The 12,116-nt window shown below is 40.0% G+C and overlaps 1 protein-coding gene across 3 annotated transcripts in view; it reads left to right on the forward strand.

The window, feature by feature from the left end:
* DCAF6 (DDB1 and CUL4 associated factor 6) overlaps nt 1-12,116 on the forward strand; it is a 124,141-nt gene that overhangs the window by 38,359 nt on the left and 73,666 nt on the right. For all 3 annotated transcript variants that reach the window (XM_062192699.1, XM_062192700.1, XM_062192701.1), the window contains exon 5: nt 6,735-6,848. In XM_062192699.1, the coding sequence (XP_062048683.1) occupies nt 6,735-6,848 (114 nt within the window). The remainder of the gene's footprint in view (nt 1-6,734; nt 6,849-12,116) is intronic.

The following is a 12,116-nucleotide window of genomic DNA, read 5'->3' on the forward strand; positions in this document are numbered from 1 at the left end:
TTATCTGTGTGCTGATAGCTTTGGCTTATCATTTTCTGTCGCACACAGATTTTCCATGTAGGATCATTTTGTACTTAAAACACTTCCATTAGCAGTTTCTTTCTAAGAGCTTATTGATAGAACACAATTTTAATTCTTTTTGTTTCCTTCAGTGCTTTCTTCTGTTTTCTTTCCATTGTAGAAAATGTTATTTTTAATACCAGTTCTTCAAAGATAATTTTGCTGGGTATAGCCATTGTTTGATAGTTAATTCTATTTCAGATGATATTCCATTATATTTTTATTTCCATTAATAGGATTATAAAGTGATAAAGTCAGTCAAATTGTGAGGGGTTTTTTTTGTAAGTAATTTGTCCATTTTCCTGAAATTTTATGTTTTCCATGTGAGAAATTAGTATTTTTAAAAATGTAGAAAATTTGAAGTCCATAATAGATCTTTATTACTTGACCATTCTCTCTTTTTGTGTTGTTCTCGATTTATTTTTAAAAAGATTTATTTATTTATTTATTTGAAAGAGTTTCAGAGAGGCAGGGAGAGAGGGCTTCTTTCCACTGGTTCAGTCCCCAAATGGCTGCACAACAGCTGGAGCTGAGCCAATTCAGATGCGTTAGCTTCTTCTGATCTCTCACACGAGTGCAGGGGCCCAAGGACTTAGGCCATCTTCTACTGCTTTCCTAGGCCATAGCAGAGAGCTGGATCGGAAGAGGAGCAGCTAGGACTCGAACTGGTGCCCATATGAGATACCGGCTCTGCAGGCTGTGGCTGTACCTGCTACACCACAGCACTGGCCGCTGGATTTATTATTTTTTTTAATGTTTATTTTTATCTTTTTAAAAGGTGGAACAAGAGAGAGGAGAGAAGGTATAGGAGAGAGAGAATGAGAGTAAGAATGAAAATGAATGAATTAATCCACTGGTTCACTCCCTTAGTGGTCACAGCAGCCAAGGCTGGGGGAAACAAACCAGTTTGGTCTCCTTTGTAGGAAGCAGGGGCCGAAGTATTTAAGCTATCATCTGCTTTTTCCCAGGATATATTAGCAAGAAGTTGGATCAGAAGCAGGGCAACTGTGAGTTGAACTACAATTGCGATATGAGAAGCAGAGGTTGCAAATGACAGCTTAATTCTGGGCCACAATGCCTGCCCATTTTTTTGGATTTTTTGGTTGGATGTATATTAGACCTTATGTTATCCACTATTAAAAATTTTTTGTTGAATTATAAACACATTGGAAAATTAAATAAATCTTAATATAACTCAGTGAATTACTACAAAGCAAATACATCCATGTAACTGTCTCCCAGGAATGGAAAATATGAAGTATGGCGGAAATCCTTCCATCCTGACTTCTGATATCCAGGATTTTTCTCTTTTTCTAGTTCTATTGTTTTACTGTTTTTGACCTATGTATAAAGCTGAAACATAGTATATATTTTTTTGTTTCTTTGTTGTTCTTTTGTTGTTTCTTTTGCTTAATTTGTTTTTATTGTTGTATAGTATTCCATTTATGATACCTATTTTGTTGAAGGGATTTTGAAAAGTTGTTTTCCACTTAGGAGAACATTTCTTTACATCTTTTGACATGTGCACAGACACACATTTCTTTGGGTGTATACTTAGAGAAAATGGATGGATTAAAGATTAAGCATTTGATTATTTTAGGGGTAATGCTAAATGATTTTGCAAAATGGTAGTAACAACTGATATTCCCATCAACAGCATACAGGAGTACTTACTGCTCCTCATGTTGCCATCAGGTTTTTTTTTTTTTTTTTTAAAGATTTATTTTATTTATTTGAAAGGTAGAGTTACAGAGAGAAAAGAGAGAGATCTTCTATCCATTGATTCATTCCCCAAATGGCCACATCAGCTGTGGCTCTGCCAGGCTGCTAGGACCCAGGAGCTTCTTCCAGGTATCACATGTGTGCAGGCGCCCAGGCACTTGGGCAGTCTGCTGCTGCTTTCCCAGGTGCATTAGCAGGGATCTGGTTGGGAAGTGAATCAGCCAGGACTCAAATCAGCGTCTATGTGCAATGTCGGCATCTTTGGTAGCGACTTTACTTGCTACATCACAGTGCTGGCCTGATAGTTTAATTTCTGTTTTGGTGGATGCATAGCTTCACAATGTGGTTTCAGCTTTCCTTTCTGATGATACTGCTGAATTTGGGCATCTCTTCATGTGTTTATTGACCATTTGGATATACTCTTCAGTGAAGTATGTATTCAAATTCATTGATTTTTTTTTCTTTTGAGTTATATGTCTCATTTCATTATTATAATTGATTCATAGGAGTTTATTACATCTTCCACATATGAGTGTATCTTTTCTTGCCCCGTGCTCATACTTTTACTATCTAAATGATGACTTTTGATAAACAAAGTTACTTAAACATACTAAAAATATAAAAACAAAACTATACCTCTTAAATGGCAACCCCTCTTTCCCCCTCTTACTGTATGTAGTCCATGGTGACCATTATTCTACTTTCTAAGAGTTTAACCAGTTTTGATACCTCATAGGTGGAATAATGAAATATTTGTCTTGTTCTAACTGGTTTATTTCACTTTTCATAATGTCTTCTGTATTCATTCATGTTGTAGCATATGTCATAATGTCCTTCCTTTTTAAGGCAGGATATTATTGCATTATCTGTTCATACCATGCTTTCTTTATCCATTTCTCTGAGAACAGACATCTAAGTTGCTTTCCTTTGACTGTTGCAAACATTGTTGTAATGAACGTGATATGTAAATATCTTTAAGGTCCTGTTTTCAATTCTTTTGGATGTATACCTAGAACTGGAATTGCTGGATCCTGTTGTAATTCTATTTCAAATTTTTAAATCAACTTAATAGTGTATTTAAAAATTAGTATTTTCATTTTATTAGAAGGTTGGGGGGACGGACAGACAGAGGTCTTCCTTTCCTGAATGTTCATAATGGCCACTCCTGGGACAGGCTGAGGCCAGGAGCCTAGATCTCAGTCTGGATCTCTCACATGGATGAGAGAGTCTTGTACTTGGGCAGCTATCACTTGCATCTCAGGGTGTGCTTTAGCAGGATGCTGTGACTGGAAGCAGAGCTAGGACTCAAACCTAAGCAAGCCAGTATGGAATGTGGATGTCTTTTTTTTTTTTTTTTTTTTTTTTTTTTGACAGGCAGAGTGGATAGTGAGAGAGAGAGACAGAGAGAAAGGTCTTCCTTTTCTGTTGGTTCACCCTCCAGTGGCCGCTGCGGCCAGCGCATTGTGCTGATTCGAAGCCAGGAGCCAGGTGCTTCTCCTGGTCTCCCATACGGGTGCAGGGCCAAGCACTTGGGCCTTCCTCCACTGCCTTCCCGGGCCATAGCAGAGACCTGGCCTGGAAGAGGGGCAACCGGGACAGAATCGGGCGCCCCAACCGGGACTAGAACCCGGTGTGCCAGCGCCGCAAGGCGGAGGATTAGCCTGTTAAGCCACGGCGCCGGCCGGAATGTGGATGTCTTAAGTGGCATCATGATGCCACCCACCCACCCGTTGTTAATTTCTTAAGATAAACTTCCATATTGTTTTCCATAGCAGTTGTACTGTTTTCTCATTCTCACTAACAGTGTATCAGTATACCAATTTCTCCGTGTTTTTTTTTTTTTTTTTGACAGGCAGAGTGGACAGTGAGAGAGAGAGAGGGTGCCGTTGGTTCACCCTCCAGTGGCCGCCACGGTAGGCGCGCTGCGGCCAGCGCACCGCACCAATCCGATGACAGGAGTCAGGTGCTTATCCTGGTCTCCCATGGGGTGCAGAGCCCAAGCACCTGGGCCATCCTCCACTGCACTCCCTGGCCACAGCAGAGAGCTGGCCTGGAAGAGGGGCAACCGGGACAGGATTGGTGCCCCGACCGGGACAAGAACCCGGTGTGCCAGCGCCGCAAGGCGGAGGATTAGCCTAGTGAGCCGTGGCGCCGGCCTCCATTTTTTTTTTTTTCAACATTTGTTGTTATCTGTTATATATTTTACTGGTTATTATAATGGCTACGAAGTGATATGTATCTTAGTTTTGTTTTGATTCATTTCCCTAAAGATAATTGATCACGAGCATCTTTTCATATGCTTTGACCATTGTGTATCTTTTTCCAGAAGTATTTATTCATATCGTTTGCCTATTTTTATTAGCATATTTTTATTGTTAAGTTGTAGATTGCTTAATGTTTATCTCATATATGGTTTGCAAATGTTTTCACCCATTCCTTAAGTTTCCTTTTCACTCTGTTTATTAATTCCTCTACTCTATAGTTCTAAGTTTGATGTAGTCCTGTGTGTTTTTGCTTTTGTTGCCTGTGTTATTGGTGTCATCTAGGAAATCGTTGCCGAATCCAATGTCTTGAAGATTTTTTCCTATCTTTTTTTCTAGGGGTTTTAGACTTTTAGGTCTTATGTTTAGCTCTTGAATCCATTCTTGACTTAGAAATAAACTAAGAGTCCAACTTCATTTTTTGGTTTGTGTATGGAAATACAGCATCATTTCTTGAAAATACTGTTTTCCAATGTGAATTTTTGGCAACTTTGTTGAAGATCCTTTGACAGTTTCTGGGTTTGCTCTTTTGCTTCATTGGTTTGTGTGTCTTTTTTGTGCTGGTGTCACACTGGTGATTACTGTAGTTACATGAACTGTTTTGAAATCAGGAAGAGTGATCCCTATAGCATTGCTCTTCCTTCCCAGCATTGTTTAAACTATTGGGATTCCTTTGAGATTTCATGTGAATTGTAGGATTTTCTATTTCTGTTGGCAATGCTATTGGGATTTTGACTGAGATTACATGAAATATATAAAATGCTTTCTGTGGTATGAACATTTTAGCAACATTCTTTCATTCCTTAAACATGGAATGACTTTCCATTTGTTTTATTTGATTTCTTTCAGCAATGTCTTTTAGTTTTGAAGGTACAGATCCTTCACCTCCTTGGTTAAATTTACTCCTAAGTATTTTACTTTTCTGAAGTTAATGTGAATAGGATTTCTTCTTTTTCCCGATTGTTCATTTTTAATGAACATTTTAATGTATATAGATTGATAGTATTGTTTTTTATGAATTATCTATTCTTGCCTGAAAGTGGGGTATTGAAATGTTCTGTTTTACTGTTACTGTATATGTCTTCCTTTAGTTCTATTTATATTTGTTATTATATATTTGGGTGTTTGACTCTGTGTGTGTGTGTTTGTGTATTACTGTTATACCATGGTCTATATTAGCAGGAAGCTGACGATAGGAGGCAAAGTCTAAATTGATTGCAAGCACTCCAGCATAAGATATAGGCAACTTAACTGGTGTCTTTTTTTTTTTTTTTTAAGATTTATTTATTTATTTGAAGCTGCGAGTCACAGAGAGTGAGAAGGAGAGGCAGAGAGAGAGAGAGGTCTTCCATCCGATGGTTAACTCCCTAATTGGCCGCAATGGCCATAACTGAGCTGATCTGAAGCCAGGAGTTTCTTCCGTGTCTTATAGGGGCCCAAGGACTTGGGCTATCTTCCACTGCTTTCCTAGGCCACAGCAGAGAGCTGGATCAGAAGTGGAGCAGCTGGGACTCGAACCGAACCAGCGCCCATATGGGATGCCAGCACTGCAGGCAGCACTCTACCAGCTACACCACAATACTGGCCCCCTACCTAGTTGTTTTTTTTTTTTTTTTTTTTTTAAGGAGAGATTGATTTGTTTATTAGAAACGGAGTGTTGCAATGTCACAGAGAGGGAGAGACAAGAGAGAGCTTTAATCTACTGGTTCACTACCCAAATGGTGACAAAGACCGGTACTTGGCTGTGCCAAAGTCAGGAGCTTGGAACTTTATCTTGGTTTCCTATATGAGTGGCAGCAACCCAAGCATTTGGGCATGTTTCATTGCTTCCTCAGGCACATTAATAGGGAGCTTGGATTGGAAGTGGTGCCAGCAGGATTTATATCAGCATCTGTATGGGGTCCCAACATTGGAGGCAGCAGCTTAACCCACTGTACCACAACCCTGGCCCCTTAACTGGCATAATTTTGTTATTGTTGTTGTTTTATTTAATTATTTGAGAGGCAGAGTTACAGAGAGAGGAAGAGACAGAGAGAAAGATACTTCATCAACTAGTGGTTAACTCCCCAGATGACCACAACAGCTGGTGCTGGGTCAGTCCAGAGCCAGGAGCTTCTTCGGGTTCTCTCACATGGGTTCAAGGGCTGACACACTTCGGTCATCCTCCACCGCCTCCTCAGGCCACTAGCAGAGAGCTGGATCAGAAAAAGAGCAGCTGGAACAGGAACCCGGTGCCCATATGGGATGCTGGTGACACAGGCAGCGGCTTAACCTACTATGCTACAGTGCTGGCACATTAACTGGAATCTTAATCTTTATGCTAACTTGCCCTCCATGTCACATATTTGTAGTGCAATGATCAATTCATATACATACAGAATATATAAAAATTAAGTTTTACTAGTTTGAATGAGCTGCATAGGGAAGAATTGTCAAAATTGGTGAAATTTGGCATTATAAAGAACTTTGTATCTGAAGGTTTATTAATTCCAATTTCAAAGAAATGAATCATGAACTCAGTAGTTTTTATGTATTTTCATCTGTTGTACTGTTTTAAATCAGTATGGATAAGTGATAAAAAACACAATGTTTTATGTTCCTTTTACTTTTGTTTTTTGAAATTGTATTGTGTTTTAGAGCCATTGTTTTAAATGTTCTATAAGATAACCTGTACTTTGTTTTCATCCTCAGATTATGACTGTACCAAATGACCCTTATACTTTTCTATCTTGTGGTGAAGATGGAACTGTTAGGTGGTTTGATACACGCATCAAAACTAGCTGCACAAAAGAAGATTGCAAAGATGTAAGAATCCAATTTTTGAACAAATAATACAGAATAAATTGATTACAATTATATGTAGGCTGCAAATGTTTCTGAGAAATGAAATTATGAGTTAATATCTTATAATTTTATTTTGCTAATCTCTTCAATGAATATATATTTTATGATCCCAAAAATGATTAATGAAACTTAATATTGAAGTCTAACTTACATTTTAATGATTTATTAAAACATATTTGTAAAAATTTGCATGCTTGCTCAATGTCCTCTTACTTTGAAAACTTGAAGGTTATCAATGTATCTTATTTATATAAAGTACTCTCTTTTTCCTGAAAATCTTAATTGGTTTCATTTTCAGTTCTAGAATTGGGCAACACTTCATTCTGTAAACTAAAATAAGTATTCTGATGGGTTGAGCAGAGAAGATTGATTTTATAGAGAGATATAGATAGAAAGCAGAAACAAAAGAACAAAGTGATCAATTAAAAGTTACTTTGTTGCCGGTGCCGTGGCTTAACACGCTAATCCTCCGCCTTGTGGCGCTGGCACACCGGGTTCTAGTCCCGGTCGGGGCGCCAGATTCTATCCCGGTTGCCCCTCTTCCAGGCCAGCTCTCTGCTGTGGCCCGGAAAGGCAGTGGAGGATGGCCCAAGTGCTTGGGCCCTGCACCCGCATGGCAGACCAGGAGAAGCACCTGGCTCCTGGCTTCGGATCAGCACGATGAGCCGGCTGCAGCGGCCATTGGAGGGTGAACCAATGGCAAAAAGGAAGACCTTTCTCTCTGTCTCTCTGTCTCTCTCTCTCTCACTATCCACTCTGCCTGTTAAAAAAAAAAAAAGTTACTTCATGGCCGGCGCCGTGGCTCACTTGGCTAATCGTCCACCTATAGTGCCAGCACTACGGGTTCTAGTCCCGGTTGGGGCGCCAAATTCTGTCCCGGTTGCCCCTTTCCAGTCCAGCTCTCTGCTGTGGCCTGGGAGTGCAGCAGAGGATGGCCCAAGTGCTTGGGCCCTGCACCCACATGGGAGACCAGGAGGGGGCACCTGGCCCCTGGCTTTGGATTGGCGCATTGTGACGGCCATGGCAGCCGTTTAGGGAGTGAACCAACAGAAGGAAGACCTTTCTCTCTGTCTTTCTCTCTCACTGTCTAACTCTGCCTGTAAAAAAAAAAAAAAAAGTTACTTCCCTTATAAGTTGGGGACAGGCAGATTAAACAACAAGGAAAATAACTAGTAACAGCAGGTTGCTTCCTTTGTGTAAGAATTAAAGCTGAAGCAACTTCATTGTCATGCCAAGTGAAACTGATGTGTTTGAGAAACTCAGTCCTCTAAGCCTTGTTTCCTACAGGTTTGGATAAACAGCTTACTTTTAGTTTTGTGAAATGGAACTTTGACATGCGTGACACCATTTTGATTTTTAGCCCAGTTTGCTGGGGCCCAGTACCTGAGCTAAGTCCAAAACTGCAGCCCCCTCCAATTTTTCTTCAGAAATATCCTCCCCTTTTGTAGTATGATTAAAACTTAGGGCATTAGTCTTGTATGAATTTCTATCATTTTGTACATTCACTGAAGATAATTGGCTTATCAAGTAGATGTGATAAAGGCTTGTGGTAGATTAGTGTCTTTTTTTTTATCCTTTTAAACCAAGAATTATTTCTTACCTTCTTTAGTAAAGAAATAAGATGTAGCCTTTTATCAGCATGTGCATTCAAATTTAGTTTACTTCTCTAAAAATATCTTTACTATAATTTTTTAACTATTTTTTAATTTATAGATAACATGTTGAATGACTCATTGAGTCTTTTGAATCCAGATAACTAACCCAAGTGTTTTTCGCTGTCAAACATGAGAGTTACTTTATTGTTAAATAATTTTTGAAAGGAATAAATAAGAATATGCTCAATATATTTTTACTGAAAAAATTGTTAGCAAACAATCTAAAAAGAATTACTAGTAATCAGGTTAAGAGGTTGCTAACTAACCTGTATTCCACTTTTTTATGTTTTTAAAAATTTATTTGATTTATTTGAAAGGCAGAGTGATACAGAGAGACAGAAATCTCCAATCCACTGGTTCACTCCCCAAATTGCTTGGCCAAAGCCAAAAGCCAGGAACTCCATCCAGGTCTCAGACATGAGTGGCAGGGGACCAAATACTTGATCCATCTTTGACTGCCTTCCCAGGTACAGTAGCAGGGAGCTAGATCAGGAGTGGAGCAGCTAGGACTCAAACTAGCAGTCAGATTTGGGATGCTGGTGTTGCTGTGCCACTGTATCAGCCTCTGTAATCAGTTTTTCTGTTACATTTATTGTATTTACACTTATATACATATACAAATAGAAAAGCATTGAACTAAGTATAGAAGTAAGTTTAGAATATCCGTTTATTAGGAATGTTTGGTATACTTGTTCCTTAGAAAATAGTATATACTAAAATCAGTTGTTCCAATTTTTAAAAAATTAGTTGTGTTATTTTATTTCATGTATTTGAAATGCAGAATAACAGAAACATAAACATCAATCTTCCATCTATTTGTTCACTCTCTAATTCTTATAACAACCAGGGTTTGGCCAAGCTGAAGCCGTGAGCCCAGAGCTCACTCAGTCTGGGTCTTCGGTGTGTGTGGTAGGGATCCAAGTACTTGAGCCTTCACTTGCTGCCTCCCAAGGTTAACATTAGGAAGAAGCAGGATCAGAAGCAAAGGAGCCTGGGACTCAAACCCAGTACCTCTGATATTTGATATATTTCCCAAATGATGTCCTAGCCATTGCACAAAATGCCTGCCCTCCAAATTCTTTTATTTTAGTGTATAATATAGCAGAATTTAGTTGTGCTTTTCTGAACACAAACCCCATGAAAATAGGAATTCAAGGTTAAGAAATCAAAGGTTTTTTTTTGTAAAATGATTTATTTATTTGAAAGGCAGAGTTACAGAGAGACAGAGAAAGACTGATATCTTCTAATCGCTGTTTGAATCCCCAAATGGCTACAATGGCTGGAGTTGAGCTGATCCGAAGCCGGTGTCAGGATCTTTTTTTGAGTCTCCACATGGGTGCAGGGCCCCAAGTACTTGAGCCATCTTCTGCTGCTTTCCCAGGTGCTTTCCCAGGTGCATTAACAGGGAGCTGGATTGGAAGTGGAGCAGCCAGGACTTGAACCGGAGCCCCTGTGGGATTCCAGCACTACAGGCACTGACTTTACCCTCTGTGCCACAGGCTGGCCTCAGTAAATCTTTTCATTTATGTATAAAAGTCAGTAGACTCAAAGAATATAAGGAAAAACTGCTAATTAGGGTCATTCATAACCATTAAAAACTTAAGAGTTATGGAAGACATGGTAAATCAATTTCGTGTATTAAGAGCAGTGTTCTGGAAATAATAAATCAGTAAAGCTTACAGAAAATTTAAAACCAAGGATATATCAGGGGCGATAGCTTTTATATTTCCTAATGCTTCTGCAGAGGTAAGTGATGACATTCTGCAAAGATCTGTTTTTTGCAGAATCTGTATGTACAAAAGCACTTCAAAGGGCCAGCACTACGGCATAGTGGGCTAAGACTCCACCTGTGGTGCCATCATTTCATATGGTCACCGGCTGTAGTCCCGGCTACTCCTCTTCTGAGCTAGCTCTCTGCTGTGGCCTAGGAAAGCAGTAACAGATGGCCAAGTGCTTGGGCCCCTGCACCCATGTGGGAGACCCGGAAGAAGCTTCTGGCTTCGGATTGGCACAGCTTTGGCTGTTACAGCTATTTGGGGAATGAACTAGTGGATGAAAGTCCTTTCTCTCTGTCTCTCTCCTCCCTGTCTGTAACTCTACCTGTCAGATTAATTAATTTTAAAAAAAGCATTTCAAAAAATTCATGGAAAATGAAATTAAGTTTATTTTGGTGCAAAAATGTTTAGAAGTCTTTGCATATATGTGGGCTTTTTTTTTTTTTTTTTTGGAAGTTTTTAAGCTCTTTATTCATTGAGAGAAAAGCATAGGAGAGTGAGGGCCACATCCAATCTGGATTCATGCTGAGCACCAGGAGCCAGCCACACTGAGGAGCATGCAGGCCAGGAAGCACTGGGCAGGTGGCCCAAAGGCCATGCATCCCGGAGGCACAGGGCAGCACAGGCCCACCTTGTCACAGGCCTCCAATCCATCCCCAAAGGGGATTGGCCAATCAACCCAATTGGCCAGTGAGCAAACAGATGTGACCAGGTGGGGGAATAAGGTCACACAGGGGTGTGGCAAAAGGTATGGTCTCCAGCTCACAAACCTGATCAGTTTTATCCTGTATGCCTGCCTACATCACTGTCCACTAAGAGACACCACCCCCTCAATCCCAAGGAATGTTGAGGGCGTAGAATCATAAGCTGCTTCCCGCTTATGAGGGGTGCAGTGCAGGCCCTGCCGACCAGGTCTGGAAGTCTGTTTATCTCATCCAACAAATTTGCTCCACAAGCTGCAGCAGTCTCCATCATCGCCAATGTCCTTGTCTCCTGCATGGTCCATCATGGCCAGAGTTCAAGTATCAGGAGCCAGGCAGGTGGAGGAACATGTAGGCCAGGAAGCATGGGGTTGGCCCAAAGGTCACACACCCTGGAGGCTCAGGGCCACACCAGCCCATGCTGGCAAAACGCCAGAAAAAGAAAAAGGCTAAGTGTGCTTTCAAAAAGTCCATGCAGAATGCCTATTATAAAAAACTCTGTGTGGACTTCCAAATTTTTTTCTTTGCACTAAAATAAACTTTATATTTCAATAACATTTCCCCCACAAACTTTTTAGAGTTTCCTCATAATGTATTACTTTGCTTTTGAAATGTTAAAAGTATACAACATTAAAATCAGTTCAGAGTATTTTTGTTGTATTTTAATAACAATTATTATCTTTGAAATACTGTAAGTACCATATAAAATGATCATTACTACTTACTAGAGACAGAGGTGGTTTATATCTCCCAAGTTTACTGCCACGTGAACCAATAACAGGCATTTCTGATAGCATTCATCCATTACATTGGTGGTGATTGGGTTTTTACATTTCCTAATGTTCATTATTCATGACCATGGGAATATTTAGCAAGCATTTCTGAGAAACATTTTAAGTTGTATTATATTAATGGCATATGTGATATAGCTAGTTTTAAAATGAGGTTCAGGAGCTGGCCCCATGGCACAGTGGGTTAATCCTCCGCCTGTGGCGCTGGCATCCCATACGGGTACCGGTTCTAGTCCCAGCTGCTCCTCTTCCAGTCCAGCTCGCTGCTATGGCCTGGGATGGTAGTAGAAGAGGGCCCAAGTGCTTG

This window comes from Lepus europaeus, chromosome 5 (genome assembly GCF_033115175.1).
Source record: "Lepus europaeus isolate LE1 chromosome 5, mLepTim1.pri, whole genome shotgun sequence".
NCBI lineage: Eukaryota > Metazoa > Chordata > Mammalia > Lagomorpha > Leporidae > Lepus > Lepus europaeus.